Source organism: Callorhinus ursinus, unplaced genomic scaffold, assembly GCF_003265705.2.
Source record: "Callorhinus ursinus isolate GAN/ISIS: 27379988/994484 unplaced genomic scaffold, GSC_fseal_2.0 scaffold6, whole genome shotgun sequence".
NCBI classification, from domain to species: Eukaryota; Metazoa; Chordata; class Mammalia; order Carnivora; family Otariidae; genus Callorhinus; species Callorhinus ursinus.
In genome coordinates this window covers 45,068,336-45,093,748 of record NW_027397068.1, presented here as the reverse complement: position 1 = coordinate 45,093,748, position 25,413 = coordinate 45,068,336, and the positions used below count along the sequence as shown (strand labels likewise).

General features: G+C 34.9%; 1 protein-coding gene across 5 annotated transcripts in view; it reads left to right on the top strand.

Moving 5' to 3' along the window:
* The window catches only part of PTPRK (protein tyrosine phosphatase receptor type K), a 552,323-nt gene that overhangs the window by 416,831 nt on the left and 110,079 nt on the right, over positions 1-25,413 (top strand). For all 5 annotated transcript variants that reach the window (XM_025865334.2, XM_073893909.1, XM_073893908.1 and 2 more), the window contains exons 8-10: positions 15,209-15,511; positions 20,937-21,046; positions 22,110-22,311. In XM_025865334.2, coding sequence (XP_025721119.1) covers positions 15,209-15,511; positions 20,937-21,046; positions 22,110-22,311 — 615 coding nt within the window. The remainder of the gene's footprint in view (positions 1-15,208; positions 15,512-20,936; positions 21,047-22,109; positions 22,312-25,413) is intronic.

Below are 25,413 nucleotides of genomic sequence, written 5' to 3'. Positions count from 1 at the left end.
TAGGTGAGAGAGGATTAGGCCCTGGATTAAAGAGAGGGACAGAGAAATGCCATAGATCTTATGAAATGATGCAGTAAATAGACTGGGTCACTGATGAGGGGCTAAGTGATGAACAGAGGAGCCAATGATATTGTCAAGATTTTTGTAGAGGAATCAAAACCTTTAAGACTACTAAAAACAAACATGAAATAATTCCTTAGTACTTCTATGCTTTTACATACTTTCTTCTTCTTCTGTTCTTCTGTGAATATCTAGAAATTAGGAGCTTCTACATAATACTTCACAATGTAGCCTTACTAGTACTAGTTAGTAGAAACAAAGGAAAGCAATCTCCTTGGTCATCATTTCCATATGTGGTCACCATTTTATGTTGTCCTGTGGAATCACTTGAAAATATTAGTAACTTTTAATAGAAAACCTCTTCATCAAATATTCTGCATAAAGTGTTTAATGATAAATAGGGTACTTTTTTACTTACACAATTTAAGGGGATTTCATTTTCTTTAAGGCCAATATAAAACACACTGGGACATTTGTCTAACCCTATAGACTGGCTCAAGGCTCAGGCCATGCTCTAAGCCTAGTTGTTGAATAACTTTCCAAAGGTAAGGAAATGAATGCTTCAAAATGCATGCCGAGATGAATCGCCTATTACCTATTTCTGCCTTATGTGTCATCGTATACGGGACTTAATGCAGATTTGGGGACAAAATCAATTAGTATAATAAAAGACATTTCATAAAGGAACAAAGGCTAAAATAGAACATAATAGAAAAGCCAAAATAGAACATTAAAAGAATAGAGTAAGGTTTTGAAGTTGGAAAATATTAGCCCCCCCCCCATTTGCTGAGTGTAAAGATGTTTATTAATAAATTTTTTTCCTGGACATTCTAAGACCTTAAAATAATGGACATAAAAATACAGTGGTGCTTTAAAAGTTTTTAAGGTGGAAATATTCATAAAGCTGATCTGATTACAAATTTTATGGTCATTAGATTATTCACTAGCTTTAAAATGACCTTATTTATTTTTCTAGTAATTGAAAAAATGTTTGCCCTTGTTCTTTTATCTTAAGAGATCATGAATCTTCGGTTTTAATATAGGCTCAGATTTTCCAGGTAGAAGTTAAGGAATTCATTCTTCTTATCTCTGTCAATTTCCTAATTTACAAATGAGCTGAAGCAATTAATTCTTGCAAGTCTCCTGTATTAATTATAGTGTTAGGCAGGTTTCCTTGCAATTTTGTAATTCTTTTTGTCACATTTTCACTGTGCTTACTATCTCAGCTTGATGCTTTGTTGACATGCTGATTCATGTTTTGGTGCACTAGATACGTTTTATTCATCTAGAGGAATGAGTATAAAGAGGTCACAGCTTATAATCACACTGGCATTTCTAGTGTGTGTAGGCCATATATCTCCTTTTAATTTAATCTCTGAAAAATGTACAGGGATTTCTGCAGCTAAGCTGTACAAATCGATAAAATTTATAATCAAGGCTGTCTAATCTCTAAACTTAATATAAAACTTCACAACTATTGATTACAAGTGAAGGATCTGCAAGCTGTTAATCATGCATGAAAGCATAGAATAAATGGTGGCTTCAGAAAAGGAAATGGACAAATAATCATCACCCCTGCAGTCCTTATCTGTCTTTCTATTCCCCTGAAGCAAGCGTGTTACCAGACACTGGAATTTTAAAATCAAATGATGTGTTAAAATGTGTCACTTTTGAAATTTGTGTACTGTAGCTTTTAATTTAGAAGTTTTCTCCTCTTCAGAAATGGGATCAAAAGCAAATTAGTCTACTGAATATGTTTGAAGAAGGAATAAAAGAAGGATCTAAGTTGCCGTAGTAAAATCATAATCTTTGTAAGGAGCAAAATGGTCCATACATACTTGGCATATCATATAATGTAATTGTTGTTCAGAGGAGGGGTGGAGGCTTTCATGTCATAAGATAGCTTCACTTAAAATGGGCCCTCTTAACATTTCATTAATATACTTCATAGTAAGGGTTCTAGTTTGAATTTACTGACTGACACATTCAAGGACAGGCATAAAATGTTTACAAGGGAGTTATGTAATTGAGGAAAACACCTACTATTTCTGTATCGAAGCAGTGTTAGAAATGTTAGGATAAAAATATACGTGGAGGGGCGCCTGGGTGGCTCAGTCGTTAAGCGTTTGCCTTCGGCTCAGGTCATGATCCCAGGGTCCTGGGATCAAGCCCCGCATCGGGCTCCCTGCTCAGCGGGAAGCCTGCTTCTTCCTCTCCCTCAACTGCTTCCCCTGCTTGTGTTCCCTCTCTCACTGTGTCTCTCTCTGTCAAATAAATAAATAAAATATTTTTTTAAAAATATACATGTAAAGGCATTTTTTCTGTCAGACCTATCCATTCAAAAGAAAAAAAATTACAGATTCACTTTTATATGTACCTACAAAGTCATATTGATATGAAAAATTAAGCAATTTTAATAAATGTTATGTCATGATGATGGAGTAAGGAACCAGAAACCAGCTCAGTTATTATGACTTAGAATAAAGTACTTTTGTGTTTTACTCAGAATTATCGTCCAACATTCGCTCTGTTAGTATCTGTGGGAGCATAGTGAGCAAATGAACCTACCCTCAAAGAGCATACAGGAAATGAAGAGAAAAACAAATTCATTTAAAGTCATTTTTAAAGCATATATCATATACCCTAGTATCTGCATATGGCAAGCACTTAACAAAAGGAATGCTAAATAAGCATGTAGTGGCTCAGCAACAACCCATTGTGGAGAAATAAAATTTGTAAAGGACTGTTCAATGGAGAGATCACGGACATAGTCTTCACACAAATATTAAGGTAATTTACCAAGTGGAACGCTAAGGAATAGAGATCATAGCAAATTGCTGGATCTCAACTAACCAGAGAGCCCCGTCACGGCATAGAGCAGGCATGTCCTGCTCACACTTCTGGAATGGATGGCTAGGAGCCTGTGGTGGCTCTCACCAATGTGCTGGTAAACTGGCTCATGGCTGATCTAGACCAGCCTCTGGACTACAAGTAGGAACAAAGAGGTTCTGCTCCGCATGTATCTCTTATTCTAAAAGGGATGATGGAGGTTAAGAAACAAGCAGGAGCTCACAGGACTTTTTGAGATATACGCTGAGAACCAGCACGCCATCATGTTCGCCTCATTCTGTGCCCAAAGCAAGTCAGAAGGCAAGTCCAACATCAAAGGATGGAGAAATAGACCCCACTTCCTCAGTGTGAGCAAAGTCACATGGCAAATAGTGTGAAGACAGGAAGTTAAAAATTGGAACCAGCATTGTAACTACTACACAACAATTGAGTTCTTAGGTTCTGTTTTCATTAGGTTTTTAATTTAAAATATAAAAATATATTAAAACGATTTGCTTTACTGTTCAGAAAATAAAATTTCCACGCATATACATGGGCCAACCAGTGTACTTGGCATACAAAGTATTTACCTCATTTTTTCGGACAACCTAAGAAGTGTGTCATTTATCTTCTTTTTAGGGATTAAAAAGAAAAGCATTGAAAATCGCCTCTGGAGTTTTGTCATCACTATATACAACTCTTCTAAAGCCATTTTATTTTTTACACTACATATTATGTTCCATATTATGTTTTTTTAGGGTTATATACAAATCACTCTACCTCTCGTGTCTGATTAATGCTGTTGCTAAATATTTTTCTGAAAGATAAAGCTTGTTTTTAAAGTAGGAGTCGATTTTTCTTTTTTTTTCTTCCATAAATTAAGAAAATGCCTTTTCTTTTTTCTATTTTATGCTTTATTCAAGTATAGGCAGGTATCTATTTGAGACTGTTTTATTTCTTAAATTGTGTTCAGATTATAACACATAAGTGGAATATGCAATATCAGAGATGAATTGAAGTGGATTCATTGATGGTAATCACATTTCTTCCAATACAGTCTAATATTATCACATAAACAGTTAAGAGAAAAAAACATTAAAGAGGCCCCAAAATTTCATTCCTCCTGTTTTAGAAATGAGGATTCATGATATGACATTCAGTAAGATGTATCTATTGGAAAAAGAATTATCTTTGTCTTTTTTCCTTGTCACTTTGGTATTCTTGTTCTCTAAAAATCAAATGCTTTCCTTAGTATTATTTTAGAGAGGATGCAAATGTTACGGCTGTTGGAATTATCTGATAAACTTCAGTCAGACTCTGAAAAGCAGTGAAAATGACATGTTTTGGTTTAATTTAATGATGTGCTTGGTATTGTTCTGATGGTGCTGGGTAAATATTTCTGTGACTCTGCGGGAGGGCTGAGTGAGCCATACACCCTGCCATTCTATATCCCCTGAGTCCAAGCTTGTCATTTTAACAACACAGCCAGAAAGCCAGAACAGCTGACAGTTGGTTTGTGATTATTCCTGGACCTGAGGCTCCCTCATGTTACCGTACTAATCAAGTCATCTCGCCAACTTATCATTAACTCAATTTGACCCATGGGAGCAGAGATGAAATCTTTTGGCAAGACTAATGATGCTATGGGATTGAAAAGATGTGCAATGTAAAACCTTGATTATCCTCAATCCTTAGCACAAGGAAAAGAATAAAAATACAAAGCATCAGTAGGGAAAAGTAAAGACAGTCTCTTCCAAAGACCTTAGGGTTTTCCTCCCCCAAGGTATGCCAGTGTTTTCTTCCTTTTTATTTTCTTTTAAGTCACCTTTGTTCAGAAACTTCATCTCAATTATTTTTTTACTTTACACTAACAAATATTTTCCCTCGCAGTCAGGAAATTCACTTTACTTGTATTTGTTTTAATAAATGGAATGAAAATTGTGCTTTGCAGTCAGCTTCGAGGATTTCTGATGAAAAGGCAGCCGGGAGCATGGAAGCTCCCTGTCATGCTTCAGTGTTCTTAGTTTGTGTACATCTTTGACAAGATCTTCTTTTTTTTTTCCCTTGGCATGAGCTTTGGGACATCTTCTGTTTTTCTCTGACTGACAGCTGGATAATAAGTTTTATCATTAAAAACTGATTCTCGGGAAAGACGATCTTTGCTCTTGATTCTCTTGTAGCTGCTAAAGCTTTTGTTTTCACAACTCTTTCAGAATAACTAGAGATTATCACTACAAAAGGACATGGATATTGACCTGTCATGTCACGTGTTGTTTAGCAAGGACCAAAAAAATTGAATTCCCTTTTATCTATTATCTAGAACCACTTATTAAATCATCTCGCTATTGAGAAGTGACTCAAAGTCAACATGTTCTGTCTGTTCATGTTGCCTTTATTTTTCTTAACCTTCAGAGAATTATTAATTCTTCATTTTATCCTATCAAGTTGGGTTAAATATTTGACACAAAAATTGTTACAGGCATAAATCCCAGGCCCGATCTGTTTAGAATTTAAGTAAGGGCAGTGATATGTGAACTTCTTTGTTTACCTGCTAATTGTATAATCCTGGCTATAGATTTGATATGTAAATTTTCTACTATGTCTTTTTAATTTTTCTTGATTTTATGTGGCCACTTTCACTATAGCAACTAGGAAGTAGATGAGCAATATGAGGAAAAAGGGAATGGGAAACATTAGTAAAATTGGCTGATCAACGTTTGGCAGGGAAAACAGAGAAAACCAGATAATACTGACATTTCTCATCATGTATTTTTTTTCAATTTACAGCTTAGTATTTTCCTAGGATTTATTGGAAATGAATGAATGGAAGAGGGTTTTATGCCAATTTGGTTGCACATTTGTCTACAGGGCAGTTAATAAAAGGAGTTGAGATTCATCAGCTAGAGTAGAATGGGAAAGGACTAGATTTTGCTTATAGTTCCAGTTTCTTCACCTACTTCTTAATGTAAGCCCCCCCAACCCTATTTTCCAAGTATATCACAGATGGCCTTAAACCTTTTTAATTCCAGGGGCTCCTGGGTGGCTCATTCGGTTAAGCTTCTGACTCTTGACTTCAGCGCAGGTTATGATCTCAGGGTTGTCAGATGGAGCCCTGTGTTGGGCTCTGTGCTGGGCGTGGAGCCTGCTTAAGATTCTCTCTCTCTCTCCCCCCCGCCCCTCCCCCAATCGCTTGAGTGCTCTCAAATTAATTAATTAATTAATTAATTAAGTCTTTTAATTCCACTGCTAGTGTCCTCAGTCCTTATGTCACGGATTTCACCCAGTCTGAACCTCCCCTGACTGATGACTTAGGGGAAAGAGTTGAATTAGTGTACTGATCTACTGAACACAGATTTCAAAAAGTAGAATGATCTAGAGAGTTTGACTTCTTTTCTTTCTTTTCTTCTCTCTTTTTTTTTTTTTTTACCAACTTAACTTTAAACTGTTCATGGCCCACCAATTTCCAACCCAACGTTACCTCTATCCCTTTTGAAGTCACACTACTTCTTAGCCCCTTATTCTCCCCTAACACATTGCAACCTTTGGATTTCTTTACCTCCAGGCCTGCACACTTGATACGACCTCCAAATTAAGTTTTCTAAAGTAATTAATTCATTATATCAATTTTCTGCCCACTCAGTGACTCTCTGTAGCCTTTTAGATCAAGTGTAATCTCTTATCATGCCATCCAACATACTCCCCATCTTTTCCTGATCAGTTTTTCCTACATAATCTCCTACTAGATAACTTTATTCAGCAACCAAATGGGATTTGCATTATTTTCCTCTCCTTTTGTATTATTTCTCCAAACTATGTCTATAGATCTTCTTGCCTAATCCGTTAAGATCTAATGCTGCAAATGTCTCCTCCATTGGACAAGTGAAAGTTCTTTCTCCCTTTTGAATTCCTATAGTAATTTATTCTATTCATATGCCACTTATATCATACTGTTTTAATTATTTATCTTTTTTTCTTAGCTACCATCTTTACTAAATACATGTTAAGCTCCTGTGGCCTATTATTGTTTCTTTCACTTTAACATCTTCCACAGTATCTGTGTACTTTATGTAAGAGGCAATAACATGTGAATGACTTATACAAAATATTTTAATGTGATCCTTTGCTACATGAAGGTTACTCCCTTGCTGTACCTCTTCCCAAGTTTCTGCCAAAATTTTGCCCCACAACTTTCTTCAATTTCTTGTTTTTTTCCTGAATTTCCTTTTACTAGAAAAGTAAAATTGAGAGAGAAAGAACGAGAACTGTTTTATAAAATCACATGTATGGGAATACCTAATAAAAATTTGAAAATGGAAAGTAAAAAATTGGGAAGAAAGAACATTTAATAAATTTCAAAACACTTGACAGGGCATTAATGAATGTGATCTCCATTGTTTTATCATCATTATGGTTATTTACATTGTTTGTTATAGATGCTCTTTCCTGTGATGCCCCTATGTGCCATTCACCATGTTAGGTCATTTCTTTAAATTATTCAGTCCTCAAAACAGCACTTATACCCAGCTTGTATATATCATAGTCAGTTCTCAGAAATATCCTTCTACATCAGGTTATTCTATGACTATTTCAATTTAGAAAATTAAAAATTTCACATATTCATATCTCAGAAATACAGTGAAATTATTGGTGAGGCACAAGAATAATGGATCATTGTGAGGACTTTAGGTAATTTTATTGTTGAATTCTTTGATAGGCTTTTCTCTGAATTAATGTCATAGTAGAACAGTCTCGAGTCTCTGCTATTTATGCTCTAATATAAAAATCCATCTATATATAGTTGCCCCTCATCAGACCTTGTAGAATTCAGAGGAGTGGCATAGAAGAGTCCCGATCATATGGACAGTATATGTATATAAGTGTACATGCACAAATATGTTTGTGTGTGTGTGTGTGTGGCTGAAAAGATCCCACCTCAATAAAAACTGGGGAAAAAAAGGGCACATGCCAATTAAAAGAAAATGTAATTAGACAGTGACATCCTCTGAGTTATTGCAGATGCCATAGAGCTCAAAATAATTGAGTTTTGTGCTGTGTGTGTGTGTGTGTCTGTGTGTGTGTTGAATGTGTGTTTCTGAATATTACACTAGGTGAAAGTAAAATTATGTTTTAAGTCACTGTTTTAGTAATAACAGTACAGTTTGCAGTATTTCCTTAAGCAACTGTGAAAAATACAGATTTAAAAACATATTGACCATGTAGAATGAATCTGCCTCTTAGAAAACGATTTCTTTTCACAATTCTTTGTTTTTTTATACCAGTCAATAAAATACTGGTTACTGAAATTATGGTAGTGGCTTATACACAAATGTGTAGGATTTATAAAGCTACCTTCCCCTAATTTAAAATGAGAATTTTAAAAATATGGTTTATTTGAGGGTCAAAGTAAGCAGCATTTAAATATACCAAAACAAAATTCTCACTGTCAAAGTTGAACCCTAGGTATTTTTTTACATGCTACATAATAGATACAACTTTTGCCAACTCATAGAAATAGAAGAATTGAGGGTGTAGAACTTGTTTTCTTTTCCACGGTGTGTAAACTGGATAGCTGTCTACCTGTCTACCTATTTGTTGAAAAGGAGATTAAGAAAGTAAAGGGTTGTGAGTTGCTTCTGCTTTTTTTTTTTAGTTTTTCAAATTTTTATTTAAATTCTAGTTAGTTAATATATAGTGTAATATTGATTTCAGGAGTAGAATTTAGTGATTCATCACTTACTTACAACACCCGGTGCTCATCGTAACAAGTACCCTCCTTAATACCCATCACCCATCTAGCCCATCCCCCACCAGCCTCCCTCCATCAACCCTGTTTGTTGTTTGTCTTTAGGAGTCTCTTATGATTTATTTCCTTCTCTTATTTTCCCCCCTTCCCATATGTTCATCTGTTTTGTTTCTTAAATTCCACATATGAGTGGAATCATATGGTATTTGTCTTTCTCTGACTGACTTACTTTGCTTGGCATGATATACTCTAGCTCCCTCCACGTTGTTGCAAATAGCAAGATTTCTTTTTTTTTTTTTTTAAGATTTTATTTATTTATTTGACAGAGAGAGACACAGCGAGAGAGGGAACACAAGCAGGGGGAGTGGGAGAGGAGAAGCAGGCTTCCCGCGGAGCAGGGAGCCCGATGTAGGGCTCGATCCCAGGACCCTGGGATCATGACCTGAGCTGAAGCCAGACGCTTAACAACTGAGCCACCCAGGTGCCCCACATGGCAAGATTTCATTCTTTTTGATGGCCAAATAATACTCCATTAGATATACATATATATGTGTGTATACACACACACACACACACACACACACACACACCCCACATCTTTATCCATTCATTAGTCGTTGGACATCTAGGCTCTTTCCATAATTTGGCTATTTTTGATAATGCTGCTATAAACATTGGGGTACATGTTTCCATTCAAATCAGTATTTTTGTATCCTTTGGGTAAATACCTAGTAGTGCAATTACTGGATCACAGGGTAGTTCTATTTTTAACTTTTTGAAGAACCTCCATACTGTTTTCCAGAGTGGCTACACCAGTTTGCATTCCCACCAACAAACAGTGCAAGAAGGTTCCCCTTTCTACACATCCTCACCAACATTTGTTGTTTCCTGACTTGTTAATTTTAGCCATTCTGACTGGTATGAGGTGGTATCTCATCGTGGTTTTGATTTGTATTTCCCTGATGCCGAGAGATGTTGAGCATGTTTTCATGTGTCTGTTAGCCATCTGGATGTCTTTTTTGGAAAAATGTCTATTCATGTCTTCTGGTATTTCTTAACTGGATTATTTGTTTTTTGGGTGTTGAGTTTGATAAGTTCTTTATAGATTATGGATACTAATCCTTTATCAGATACGTCATTTGCAACTATCTTCTACCATTCCATACACTGTGTTTTAGTTTTGTTGATTATTTCCTTCACTGTGCAGAAGCTTTTTATCTTGATGAAGTCCCAATAGTTCATTTTTGCTTTTCTTTCTCTTGCCTCCAGGTACCTTCTGCTTTTGACATCGAGTCCCTCCGTGTGGATACATTTGCATCTGGTCTTGTTCTTCCAAGCCTAGAGAAGCACCAAGTTTGTGCATACTTTGCCTTAGCTCTAGGGCTATTCAGAACTTCTTCAAGCAGTTCCAATAGCTATTCACCCAGAGCAGAATTAAATAGCACATGCATTCCCTGTTTTCAGTGCTCTATAGAGGGGTTTTATAGAGGAAGCCAGAAGGCAAAAAGAAATTGGATATAATAAGATTAGTTAGAAGAACATTTCTACTTATTTCTATAATTATTTAAATTTATAAATAGGAAAATTAATTCTCTATTTTATGATTAGCTTAGGAGAAAATGTAGAAATATATAGTCGGTAATATAACAAGGTTTAAGATTTGTTTCTTAAGGCTTTCAGTTCAGAAAGTGTTAAATAGCTTCCTTTTTCACCTCTACTTTTCATTTCCACATTTTTCACATTCATATGTCTACTTTATTTTTTCATTTATTATTTTTTTCTAGTTTTTTCTTTTTTTATGATGTTAAGTGTACTCTTTAATCCCTATCTCCTATTTCTCCCATCTCCCTACCCACCTCCTTTCTGGTAATCATCAGTTTGTTCTCTATGGTTAAGAGTCTGTTTCCTGCTTTGTCTCTCTCCCTTTTATTTTTCCTTTTGCTCATTTGTTTTGTTTCTTAAATTCCGCATATGAGTGAGATCATATGACATTTGTCTCTCTCTGACTTATTTTGCTTAATATTATACTCCCTATCGCTGTCCCTCTTGTGGAAAATGGCAAGATTTAATTATTTTTTAATCCTGGATAATATTTTATATATATATATATGTGTATATATATATATTTATATATACACACACACACATATACATACACACCACATCTTTATCCATTCAGCAGTTGATTGACAGTGGGCTCTTTCCATAATGTGGCTATTGTAGATAATGCTGCTATAAACATCAGGGTGCATGTATTACTTTGAATTAGTATTTTTGTATCCTTTGGGTAAATACCTAGTATTGCAATTGCTGCATTGTAAGGTAGTTCTATTTTTAATGTTTTAAGGAACCTCCATACTGTTTTCCACAGTGGCTGCACCAGTTTGCATTCCCACCAGCAGTGCAAGAGGGTTCCTTTTTCTCCACATCCTCACACCAACCTGTGTTGTTTCTTGTGTTGTTGATTTTATCCATTCTGACAGGTGTGACAGGTTTTCTGACAGGTTTTTTTTTTCTTTGAACAGACTTCCACATTTACTGTTCAGAATCATGGTGTCTCGATGATGCTGCACCCTAAAGTCACCTGTAAACTTTAGATCATTACTAGGAATAGCTGCTCTTTTTGTTTTTTTGTTTGTTTCTTGTCTCATTGCCTCTACTCATTTCTTAATTTACTTAGGTTATTTTTCCCCATTCCCTTCAATGAAGTTATGTCTTCTATCTCTAACACAGTTACATTTTTTCAATTTACTTTGTATTTTTGATAAATTTGTAACCCCTTTACCTATTTTTCCACCCCCATACTCCCACTTCTAGCAACCATCAATCTGTTGTCTGTATCTATGAACTTTATTCATTTTTTTTCTTTTCTATTTTTTTAATTTTTTTAGATTCCACATATAGGAGAAATCATATAGTATTTGTCTTTGTCTGCCTGACATTTCACTTAGCATGATACCCTTGAGGTCCATTCATGCTGCACAAATGGCAAGATTTCCTTATTGTTATGGCTGAATAATATTTTATTGTTTATATGTATAGATACGTGCACACTTTGGTTTCCATATCTTGGCTTTATAAATAATCAGCAATAAATATGGGGTGCATGTGTCTTCCAAATTAGTGTTTTATTTGTATAAGTACCCAAAAGTAGAATTGCTGAATCATGGGGTAGTTCTATTTTTAATTTTTTGAGGAAACTCCATTCTGTTTTCCATAATGATTGCATCAGTTTACATTCCCAACAACAACGCTCGAGGGCTCCCTTTTCTCCACATCTTTGCCAACACTTGTTATTGTTTCTCTTTTTGATTGTAGTCATTCTGATTGGTATGAGCTGACATCTCATTGTTTTTTCATTTGCATTTCCCTAGTGATTAATGATGTTGAGTATCTTTTCATGTACCCGTTGGCCATCTGTGTGTCATCTTCAGACAAATGTGTATTCAGATCTGCTGCCCATTTTTTAATTAGATTTTTTTTTTTTTTGCTGTTGAGTTGTACAAGTTCTTTATGTATGTTGGTTATTAACCCCTTATCAGATATATGAAGTGTAAATATTTTCTCCCATTGAGTAGGTTGCCTTTTCATCTTTTTGATGATTTCCTTTGCTGTGTAGAAGCGTTTTATTTAGTATGATGCAGTCCCACTTACCTGTTTTTTGCTTTTCTTGCTTTCACTTTTTTGTGTCAGATTCACAAATTCATCCCCAAGACCTGTGTCAAGGGGTTTACTGCCTATATTTTCTTCTAGGAGTTTAATGGTTTCAAGTCTTACATTGAAGTCTAATCTATTTTGAGTTAATTTTTGTATAAGGTGCAAAATAGTGGTCTAATTTCATTCTTTTTGTGTAGCTGTACAGCTTTCCCAACACCTTTTATTAAAGAGACTGTTCTCAGGGCACCTGGGTGGCTCAGTCATTAAGCATCTGCCTTTGGCTCAGTCATGATTCCGGGGTCCTGGGATCGAGCCCCAAATCGGGCTCCCTGCTCGGCGGGAAGCCTGCTTCTCCCTCTCCCACTCCCCCTGCTTACGTTCCCTCTCTTGCTGTGTCTCTGTCAAATAAATAAATAAAATCTTAAAAAGAAAAAAAAAGAGACTCTTCTCTCCCCATTGTATATTCTTGGCTCCTTTGCTATAAATAATTCTCTCTATCCTGTTCCACTGATCTATGTGTCTGTTTTATGTCAGTACAATACTGTTTTAATTACTGTAATTTTGTAATGTAATTTGAAACCAGGGAGCATGATGCCTCTAGCCTTGTTCTTCATTCTTAAGATTGCTTTGACTTTTCAGGGTCTTTAATGGTTCCATGCAAATATTAGGATAGTTTGTCCTATTTCTTTCAAAAATGCCACTGGGATTTTTCTAAAGATTTATTTATTTATTTTAGAAAGAGCATGGAAGAGAGAGAGAGATGGGAAGGGTCAGAGGGAGAGGGAGAGACAGAATCTCAAGCAGATGAGGGGATCGATCTCATGACCCTGAGATCATGACCTGAATCAGACACTTAACCAACTGAGCCACCCAGGCATCACGCCATTGGAGTTTTGATAGCTATCACACTGAATCTGTAGATTGCTTTGGGTATATGGACATTTTAACAATATTGATTATTCCAATTCATGAACACAGAATATCTTTCCATTTATTTGTGTCTTCCTCAATTTTTTATGGTTTTCTTATGCTTTTAAAATTATATTAGAATGCAGGGTAAGTGCAAATTGAATAGCAGGATTAATGAAAAGGTGAATGAAAGAGAGTGATCACTTGGAAATAGAGAAATTTATAAAGGGAATTTCAGATGCAAAATAAGACATTTCTCAAGTGTATAAATACTATATCTAAAAAATATTTTTAAACAGAGTATATATATTTTGGTGTTTGTGGTCATCATTTTATGGGAGATATTCATATACTGCAAGTATTTTAGGGAGAAATCTTACTTTCTTATTCTGGATACTTTTGTCACAAAGTATGGCCTAACCTGAACATGACCTGTAACTTCCATCAGGTTGTTACCATTAGGCACTACAATCACAGTTTATCTGAGAATTTTAGGATGATGCTACCTACGACTGCCCGGTCATCTTAGTGGTCAGGGGTGCCAAAGAATGTGTTTTCACTGAACTGTAGACTAAACTGTATGTGCCATCAGCTCACTCCTGTGCCTGATGGGGAATTGTGAGCATAGAGCTAGACATACAAAGAGTTTTTTTAATGGTTAGAAAGCCACATCTTTCTTCCAACTTATTTACAATGCTTAATGTAAAACACAAAACAAAAGTGATAAAATAAGGAGACTAGATACTGTGCATAATCAGAAGACTGGCACACAGCATTTAAAACCTAAGCATTGGATTCTACCATGGATTAATTTGCATGTATTTGTATGTATTTTTGTAGTTTTGAGGTTTTAAATGGCCACCAGAGTGTATTTCAGATGGCACACATAATACATTGAACTGGAATCCCAATTTGGGCTTGCCATCTGTGTACCATGTTGTTTATTTTTACAGAACTGAGATTTTAATCTCAAAAATGAAAATTTATAAAAACACCCAAATTGGGCTTTTTGTATCATTTATTTTCTTTCTTTTTTTGTCTACTGACTCCCATTTAGCAAGAGCATTGACTATTCTTAGTGAGTTAAAGGAGGTACCAACATGGCTTTGACCTTGGCCTTGATTTTAATCTCTTTGTCCAGTCAATGTATGAAAGCTTAGCTGTATTTTGGTTTGTTTACTGTGTAGACTTTGCCATGGCCATGACTTTCATAGAGTAATTATTTTGATTAAGTTAGACGATTAAAGTTAGTCTTGCATGAGGAAAGAATACACTTGGGAAGCGGTGATGGATGGACTCCAGTCTTCGGAGTGTTTAGTTCTGCCAGCATTTTCCAGTTGAATGGAAATTCACCTCCCAGTTTGGTTTGGGTGACAGTGAATGGACTGTCAGACCTGAGTGTTTCCTAGGAAAAGATAGAAAGAGATCAAGAAGGATCGATGACAATGTGAATATCCACATGTGTTCTTGCACTTTTTCTTAGATATTTTTCTGCTTTGATGAACAGCATCATTACTGAAATAATAAATGTTAATTAATATCTGCATCACTTTTTGGTAAATGGTAGTTTAGTATTACAATTAGACTAATTAGTATACACCATAGCTGGTGACATGACAAATCATAGAGCAGAACGTGTTGACTCTTATCCATTATGATATATTAGCTAATTCACTTGCTCAGTAATGACAAGAGAAAAGAGAGATGGGGAATTGGGCAGTAACAACAACAACTATAAAAGCATTATGGCCTCATTTTCAGGGTTTTGTCTTTTCGCCATGTTCCTGAGTACCATGGATTGTTAACATTTTCCATTTCTTTTCCCATTGGTAAATCATAGTCCCTGACCGAAACCTTCAGGAATAAGATCATGAGTAAATAAAGAAAATGAGAATAAAAGATGACTTCCACATTTTCCTAGGTTTACACATGCTATGTCATGCTCAGTGTTTGATTTTTCCAAGATTATTCATTGTAAAGTTGACAGCCGTCTGCATCTTTATTTTTCAGAACCTATGAGAACCCCAAAGACATTAAAGATTGCTGAGATACAGGCAAGACACATTGCTGTGGACTGGGAATCCCTGGGTTATAATATTACTCGTTGCCACACTTTTAATGTCACTATCTGCTACCATTACTTCCGTGGTCACAATGAGAGCAAGGCAGACTGCTTGGACATGGACCCCAAAGCCCCTCAGCATGTTGTGAACCATCTGCCACCTTATACAAATGTCAGCCTCAAGATGATCCTAACCAATCCAGAAGGCAGGAAGGAGAGTGAAGAGACGATTATTCAAACTGATGAAGATGGTATGTTCATACTTCATTATTTTAAAAAGGGTGAATTACATAACAGGATTATGTCATTGCTTATAATTTTCTCTAGAGTCACCAAAATTGAATTGGATTCTGAAATCTATTAAATACTTTTAACGAGGTTAACTTTGAAAGGAGTTTGCCTTTAACTAAAAAGCTTAATAGTCTTCAGAGTAGCATCAAATACTAGATGAAATGTACCTCTACTCTTTTCTGTTTTTATATGTTAGAGAAGTAACAACTACACTAAAGTTTAAATAAAGTTGTTCCTATCAAATGTGCAAAAATAATTTTCACTATTCATGGCATTACATCATTTACCTATTGGTAAAATGCACTTGGTTAAAATTTAGTTCTTCACATTTTACAAACCAGTAATAGCAGCTTTCATTTTCCTTAACATTTGGAAACAGCACCGTTTGCCTATTCCACTCATTTTCAGATGGTTTCATGTAAGTTTAAATATAAAAGAAGGTTGAAGTTCATATCTTTTAAGTCTCGATAAAGGCCCTTATCAGATATCAGCAAGCTGTCATCTTTTATCCATTTTATTACCACCCAAGGAATTTAACTATATAATGTCCAATATCTATGTGTGTCACTTCCAAATTATTAAGTAATAGGAACAAACATTTATATTATATTATAATTTGTCCACACCTGCTATAGCACTATAGTTTGTCATTAATGTGAATGAGTACATTTCTTAATTCAAGAGAAATGTGCCCTATACCCCAAAAAATGTACAAATGATGATACTCTGATAATAACAGTAATGTATTATTTCATTGTAAGACATTTCATTTCCAAAATTTACCATCATGAATGGAAGCATGTAGGGGGAAAACATAGCCTATTTAGTGAATGGAGGCAAAGCTGAACCTGGGAGTCAGGAATCCTGAGTTTTTAGTCCTGGCACTAATACCTCTATCACCTTACCCAATCTGTTTACTCCTCTAGATTTCCATTTCTCATCTCTCTATGAAAAGTTTAAATAAGATGATCTCATCCCCTTCTGAATTTCTCCTTGAATAGCCTGTCAGTAGGTTTTTGTTTGGATTTCAGAAAATAGGATGTATTTCATACCCAAGTGTTTCCAGTTTCCCTCAAGTTCTGAACTTTAGGCACAGATGTAGATCTTGATGTCTATCAAGTATGAGATTTCCTGAAGATAGGCCAAACATACCACAGTTTCTAGAAGTTTCTCTGTATCACTTCAAACACTCTCACTCTGAAAAGTAGAAATGACCCAGATTGGTCCTATTATTTTTGTTGTCATAAAGGACAGTGAGAGCTTTTCAACCTCATGTACCTCAGACTTTGAAGGAAACAATATTGTCCTAAAATTATGCATGGAGTTATTCTCATAGTCCTAAATTTTCAAAGAATAAACCTAAGACTTATTTATGATAAATGTACTTTGTCATGTTTAACGTAACCAAACATGATTACCTCAACTATCATGTTTGAATTTATACCTAATCTAAGCCTTAATGATATTTCAAACAACAAACTTGCTCTAATACATAAACACACACTCATATCCCCCCCACACAGAACACACCCCAACACATGATTATATAAGAAAGAATAATTAGCTTAGTTGTTTCATAGATGGATGATAGAAATGGAAAGTCTAAGCAGATTCAAAAGCTCTGAAAAATCTCTATCTCATTTCATAAAGTGGGATAAATGCTAAAATGTCTGTATTACTCTACTTTGTAAGCCATGTTTTTAGTAATAAGAATGTACTCACACACCTTATTGCCTACCCTTAAAATTTTAAAAACTTGATTTCTTAATTGGTCATTTTAGATTCAGTTACATTTGTGCTTTTTCTGCCAGTCACTCTCTATTAATATATTCATTTTGGTGGTATACTTTGGTATGGCTTTTAGTTTGCCTTTCTTTCCCATAAACCAAAGAATGCAGTCAGGCTCATATAACTTTTTCATATTTCATTAAATTTTTAAATGTATTTTTGGGTGTACAGGCAAGTAGATTAATAATCAGGAAGTGAATTGCTATGGAATCTTAAATTATGTCCTCAATTCATCAACTTCATGACTGTGCTATTTTATATAGAAATAGTTTTATAAACATAGGATGAAATTAACTATATAGTATATAATTTCAATATTGTTTCTTATTCTAGTTTTATTTTAAGGTATGTTTTGAAGAACATTTTTACTAGCTGTAATGATATTGAGTTGCATATTATTATTTCATAGCATAGTCAAAAAGTAATTCTTTCTACTGTGAGAATTTTTTTTCTTCTCCTTTGTTTTATGTATAAAACTAAATGACTGCAGTACAAACTTTGTATAAAGTATTTTCAAGTAACTCAGTCTTCAGATCTGCTCACATGAGCTCCAGTTTCTACATAGAACCCTTGATATGACTCAATGTTCCTGAGAGGGGGGACAGAATGTCTGAATCATAATCTATTGTTGCAAAGATCGATGGGTTATGATGATCTAATTAAGTCAGTCTTACTAAATTATTGCTGCCCTATATACATAGAAAAAGAATAAATTATCAACCACCTTTTATTAAAAAGAATATAATTTCATGAAAAGAATTCTAGGGACATACATAAATCATGAGAGCAAAGCTAAAATGATTTCCCACCAGAACCCTAAGGTAGAATTTATATTTAATTTATTGCATACATTTTTTAATGCATAGGTAGAATTTTTTGTATGAGATTTTGTTTTCATTTTTTATCCTAGCATTTACAAAAATCAATATTATGAAGTTAACTCAGCAGAAAACCCTGGTTTGGGGACATTTTTTGCTAATACAGAGCTATTTTTAAATGTACATTTATTATATTTTAAAGTCTGTAGTGTTTATTTAATATAATCATGCCCCACCCACATTTCATTTTTCCTCTCTCTTCCATTTTGAGAGTTATATTTTAAAGGACTTTCTTTAAAAAAAAAATAGCTGAAACAGCTCTCAAATAAATCACAAGCAGGGGAATGAAAGTCAGCATTCTGTCTCCATTAAAAGTTGTTGATGTGGAAATGTGAAGTGACATTCCCTGCAATATGAAGACAGCCATGATGATGGTCTTAGTAACTTCATGTTGTATTTACACAAATCAAAAGTACGTATAGACATTCTACATAGACATTGTCTTCCTTCAGAGGTGGAGAGTTATTAAATATAACTTATCTGTGCCCACTCCCCGCCCCACCTGTTTATGTGTGTGCTTTGTCATTCACTTAAGTGTAGTTCTTTTTCTTGTCCACCATACTAGTCCCGGTGCAAGATCAGTAGCGTGGTACTCTTGGCCATAATTTTTCCACAGACTTTTCCCTCTTACAAATATGACCTGTAGGTACTTTAAGTGAATTTTATTGACAAAGTAGAGTATGTGTAAGAAGAGCAGAGAGGGGCCTGGGCGGTTCACTTGGTTAAGCATCCGACTCGTGATCTCAGCTCAGGTCTTGATCTCAGGGTCGTGAGTTCAGGCCCCATTGGCTCCATGCTGGGTGTAGAACCCACTTAAAAAAAAGGAGAAGAAGAAGAGCAGAGAAATACACAAATTCTAGGAAGGATACTTTAATTCTGTCCCTCTTCCAATGTGGAATTATGCAAACATTTTTAACTATCTTTATTTGTAAACAATTGGAAATATATCGCACCATTTTATATATTTGTTGGCCAAATTGTGGTTAGTGAACACAGGTAGCAATTATAATACCATCAAATAAACATTTTCTCACTAATTGGGGTTTTATCTCCTACTACCTCCAGCAGTCACCATCTCTGAAAGTTATGGAAAGGTGAAGAAATACTTTTCCTTAATCACAATCAGAAGCTTGTTTTCACTCTACTCAAATGACATAACAGCTATCACCCTTGTTAGTTAACAAACTAACACCCATGGCAGCCTCTGTAAGTGCCCCAGAGTACACATAGGGGCCGTGATGGCCTCTCTGCCTGGATCAACTGTATAGTCTGTGCCAATACAGTGGACCTGGGACTTGCCAGGGAATGGATGCCTTTGGTTAAGTTGTCCCTCAGCCCTCAGCTGACAGATGCATGTACATATATTCTGAAGTTTAGTGCTGGCATCTTTTCTGTTTATGGGTTTCTTTCCTTTATGGTTTTTTTCTTTATGAATTTATTATTAATGTGCCAAATTATATTGGCTGTCCCAGAGGTCATAACATCATTCATCGTCTCCTTGTAGTCTGAAATAAATCTTCCTACTTTGACGTATCATTCAGAATTTCTTGATGCTGCTAGCTACAATGCAGTGCATTTCCTTTGATCCGGTGATTTTTAATTTACTTCAAGCCTCACAAAATTGCTGTATACTCTGCAACTACGTTTCTAGATAATGCCATGTGTGAAGTTCACTGAAACGTTAGATTAAGGAAAAATATTAATTAAAAACCATACTTGCCCAGTATTGGGTCAGTGTTTCAAAAGAAAACACATTTTTTAAGCAAAGTAGGATGGGTAGGATATATATTTAAACATTATCAGAACAAGAAACTGGATATTTCTGTGAATAAATAGCAACTATGTGTTTAGATAAAATACATAAAAGCAAAGAGCAAAAGTATCTGATGTTTTATATTTTGTCAATAGAAACTGACACATTGTTCATTGCTGCCACTGGGTATTGTCAGTTATGTGACATTTGCAAATAAGGACTGGTATGAAGGTTCCTCAACTCTTGTCATACCTGGGGACACTTCAGAACCGGTTATGCTGATTGTTGAGTTCTAAACAAGTCTGGTATTATAAAATGGTTTGATGCTTAGCTTTGCAAGAGGGAATTCCATTTAAAAGACTAAAGCAATGATATTTGAACCTATTCATCTTAAAGTTTTTTAAAAAATTGTAATAATCAGTGCTGTGTTTTTTTAAATTATAGAAATTTAATAAGGATAGCAGTAAGAATCAGATTGACTCTTAGTGGGCATTTCAATTCAGTATTCTATGATTTGGCTTTTGAGTCTGAGGAGTGTTAATTATTACTATAATTCATTATTTAATGAAATTTGTTTATGGAGATACTTTAGGGGCTTATCATAATCTTCAGAATATCTTTCAGGGAAATATAGTTGTGTTCTTGAAACAAATTACAAATGAGATCTTCATGTTATTAGAGGTATACAACAGAGAAAACTAGGCTATACAATTTATTCAACTCTCTAAGGTGATAGACTATTCTTTTGAATAAAAATAACTTTGGAGTTGTATATTTTCTGCATTAGAAGCTTATAGATTATTCTAAATTCCCATTTGTTAAAAATCAGAAAACTGGTCACATAGCTTATTTTCTTTTTAAGGACACATTTTTTTTATTTTTAATTTGGTTTATATAACTTACAGTATTCATTTTTTCTGTTTCTGATGTAAGGATCTTTATAACCAAAAATGTGTATATTTGTAGTGCCTGGCCCTGTACCAGTCAATTCTCTTCAAGGAACATCCTTTGAAAATAAGATCTTCTTGAACTGGAAAGAACCTTTGGATCCAAATGGAATCATCACTCAGTATGAGGTATTGGGAGAATAAGGAAGTTAATTGAAATGTGGGTTGAAGGGAGAGTAAAAGGAAAAAGTTGGAGAGAAATAATGGAAAATAAGTAAGTGAGGATTAGGAGATCAAATCATTTTTAGTACACCTCTGTTTTACTTTACAAATTCCTTCATCCCAAAATTGAGTTTCAAAACAAATACTGGATGGCACCTAGAATTTTCTAATTCTTAAAGTAAATGTGTTTTTGTTGTTGTTTTAGAGAAGCAGGATGGGCCTTTTCAAACAGGCTTACTGATGGTTGTAAAGAATGAATTTTTATAAAATTAAGATACATTGTAGTTAGGGGAGGCCATTGAATGTCATTTGTTTCAGAATAAAGGATTACTCCCGAGACAGCAAAATGTATTATAAACTTGACTATTCCAGAGTTTCATCTCAATTTTGTTATAAATCATTATCTAATTTTTAAAGAGGGGAAGCTAAAAAGAAGAAAAGATCATTATAATTGCACAAATGTGTAGTTCTCTTCCTGCATAGTCAGTGTTGATTAGAGCGTAAAATGTTTAAATTTCTAGCGGCTACAGAGTGCATCATGGGAATGAGGATCATTAGGGCAGTGTCATAAATTGTGACCCTGTCAGCACACTCGAGTGCTGGTTAATGAAATCTGTTATGTGATTTGGACAAAGTATGGGATGATGTTACTTACAACAAACATTTCTTGAACACTTTCTGTGTTTCATATACATTAAAATATATAACCATAAGATTGTGTATGTATGTGTACCCGTATTTAAGTAAATTAGTTTATCTTTTGATGGAAGAAAATAGATGCACATTGGTACAGTCAGATATTTTACCTCTAGGTATATCTATGGCTGGCTGGCCGGCTGGCCGGCTGGATGGATAGACAGACGTTAGATATAGAATGACTGGGAAATAACCATATCCAAATGAGAAGGAAAAGAAGTTTAAGAAAAATGTGATTCACTCCACAGAGATACCCTTGAATACTATCTTATGTAAAAAAGCTTTATTTAGATTATATCATGATATGTAATAGCAAATATATTTCTTAAAACAGGTCAGCTACAGCAGCATAAGATCATTTGATCCTGCAGTTCCAGTGGCTGGACCTCCTCAGACTGTATCAAATTTATGGAACAGCACACATCATGTTTTTATGCATCTTCATCCCGGAACCACCTACCAGTTTTTCATAAGAGCCAGCACAGTCAAAGGCTTTGGGCCAGCCACAGCCATCAATGTGACCACCAATATCTCAGGTACACAGAGGAATAAAATGCACACAGGATTGGTTTGTAATAGCATGTCCTAGAGAATCATATATGCACTCAGGGTAGTCATCTCACTTATTATATCTTTAATATAGCTAGCTATTCCTGATTGAAGGTTCATTAAAGAATTCTGTGAATACTACTCCTGACACCAGTATTACACTATATGTTCACTAACTAGAATTTAAATAAAAACTTGAAACAAAGAATTATGTGAATATAGATTGTAATTGGTTATATATCCAAAACCAAAAACATCTCAGTCACTTTTAATTGACAGTGGTCCTTTTAAAAATGTCATTTTATCCTAATTAGAAGTATTTAAAAGTTCATTCTGAATGCTAATAGACATCACCTTTGAGGAGTTGGTAATTATTAATGGTATCAGATATCTGCTGTAAGTGGATTTTATCAAAAGAATGATAGCAGATCTTTGATCCACTGTTAATAGTGCCACATACCTTGTCTCTCTTTTCCACTTTCCCTGACATTCTGATATTTTTAAGCAAATATGAGGAATTCATTCTCTTAGAAATCTCACATAAATTCATCTAAATTTCAGAATGGTAATGTACAGGAGAACTTAAGTTGATAAACAAATACAGTTAAGTTTCACATTATTTTATGCTCACAATCTCAGTTTGTAATTGACTAGATTATTTACAGATATGATTTCTTCTTCGGTCAAGTCATCAGTTAAACCTGATTAAATTTGGCCAGTAATTAGCATTGTCATATGCCCTAATTCTACTCTAGCTTATGTAATGTTTTATCTGACTTATTTGAGATTCCTAAAATAAATATATATTATAGATGTAACATTTCTATTTGGAAATGTTTTGAATATAAAATCTTAAAAAACTATATCATGAAAAATATTAGCTATTCCAATATGAGCTATTTGATTTATCTTACTCGAACAAAAAAGAATTTTAAAATATCATCCATTATGTTAGAAAATAGCAATGTATTAAAATTGCCAGTTCACTTCCTAATGGAACAATTCTAAATCACCCATTTAAAATAGTTATTGAATCACTAGAAAATATGACCTGGCGATATCATTGTACAGTGAAACCTGTTTCCTGCCCTCCAGAATGAGCCATAGTGCTGTATTTGAATAAGATCCTTCAGTAGAGATAGTTACAAAATTACATGAACTTGTAAAACTTTGAACAAATGGGCATTGTCAAGAACCATATTTTATTATGGTTTAGACATAGTGTTTTTTATTGAATAAAAAATTTATAATTAAAGACCAGAACACCCATCTAACATTTTCTTTGAATTATTTAACTACAGTTTTACTTGAATCAACCTATATACATGGGTACTTGATTTGAACTTTAAAAACTTGATTGCAATCACTGTATCCTCAGAACATGTAGTAATCAAGCTAAGGCTAATAAAATTTATGGTTAGCGTGGTTCTCAGCATCACGTGAAATTTTAGGATAATTTATTGTTATTTATCCCTTGAGTACAGAAATTATATCCCGCAGCATTTTGAAAACAATTTAAATAAAAGTGAAATCAAGTTATTGGAGGCATGATGCTTGGAGGCATGGTATGTGTGTGTGTTTTAATACACATATTATATATATAATCCACATGTATATACATATTGTACATATTTAATATCTGTTGATTCTACTTCCTAAATAACTCTTCAGATAGTTTATCTCTTTCTGATGTCACTGTTTCTTCCTTTCCTTCTGGACCATACTTTAAACAGATGATTGAAATATCTTTCTGAGCATTATCTTTGGCTTCAGACTACATTGCTTCGATGTATTTTTCTATTGAACTTTGTACAACATATATTTCTTTCCTAGAAAATTTTTTTAAAGATTTTATTTATTTATTTGACAGAGAGAGAGAGAGAGAGCACAAGTAGGGGGAGTGGCAGAGGGAGAGGGAGAAGCAGGCTCCCCGCTGAGCAGGGAGAACCTGATATGGGACTCGATCCCAGGACCCTGGGATCATGACCTGAGCGGAAGACAGTCGCTTAACCAACTGAGCCACCCAGAAGCCCCCTAAATTTTTTTCAAAATCTAATACATTGTATTTAGTAGGATAAAGCCCAAACATCCATGCATGATTAACATTTGTGCCCCTTAATTTTATAGTTCCTTCCATCCACCACTCCTACCCATGAACCCAAAGTTCCAGGCCTCGCAGACTGCTTGTAGCTGTCATAACACGAAGTCTCCTTTCACGTGATGATGTCTTTAGATATTCTGTTTCCCATCTCTTGCATTTTATTGGATGCTTTCTTGTCTTGATAAGTTTTTACTGCACTTTTAACATTCAGCTCAAGCATCGTCTTAACCCCGAAGTTGTCTGTTTGATTTTTCTAACTACCAACCCTGATTTAGACTAGTGGTTCTCCCAAGTGTGGTCCATAGACCAACAGCATCAACATCACCTGAAAACTTTCTAGAAATGCACATTACCAGGCTCTTCCCTGGACCTATTGAATTAGAAACTCAAGGGGAAAAGGGCAGTAGTCTGGGTTTTAAGAAGCCTTCATGGAAGGGTTTGTGCTATGGTGAGCGCTGTGAATTGTGTAAGACTGTTGAATCACAGACCTGTACCTCTGAAACAAATAATACATTATATGTTAAAAAAAAAAAGAAGAAGAAGATAGCAGGAGGGGAAGAATGAAGGGGGGAAATTGGAGGGGGAGACGAACCATGAGAAACTATGGACTCTGAGAAACAAACTGAGGATTCTAGAGGGGAAGGGGTGGGAGGATGGGTTAGCCTGGTGATGGGTATTAAAGAGGGCACATTCTGCATGGAGCACTGGGTGTTATACACAAACAATGAATCATGGAACACTACATCAAGAACTAATGATGTATGGTGATTAACATAACATAATAAAAAAAAAAAGCCTTCATGGGCATCTGATCTCACTAGTTTGAGAACCACTGTTTTAGCAAATGAACTGACTCCTCTTTAAGTCACCTAAAATTTGGCTATTATTTTTGTTGTTGTTGTTTAAGATTCTCACTCTTGGGGCACCTGGGTGGCTCGGTCAGTTGGGTGTCGGCCTTTGGCTTGGGTTGTGATTTCACAGTCCTGCA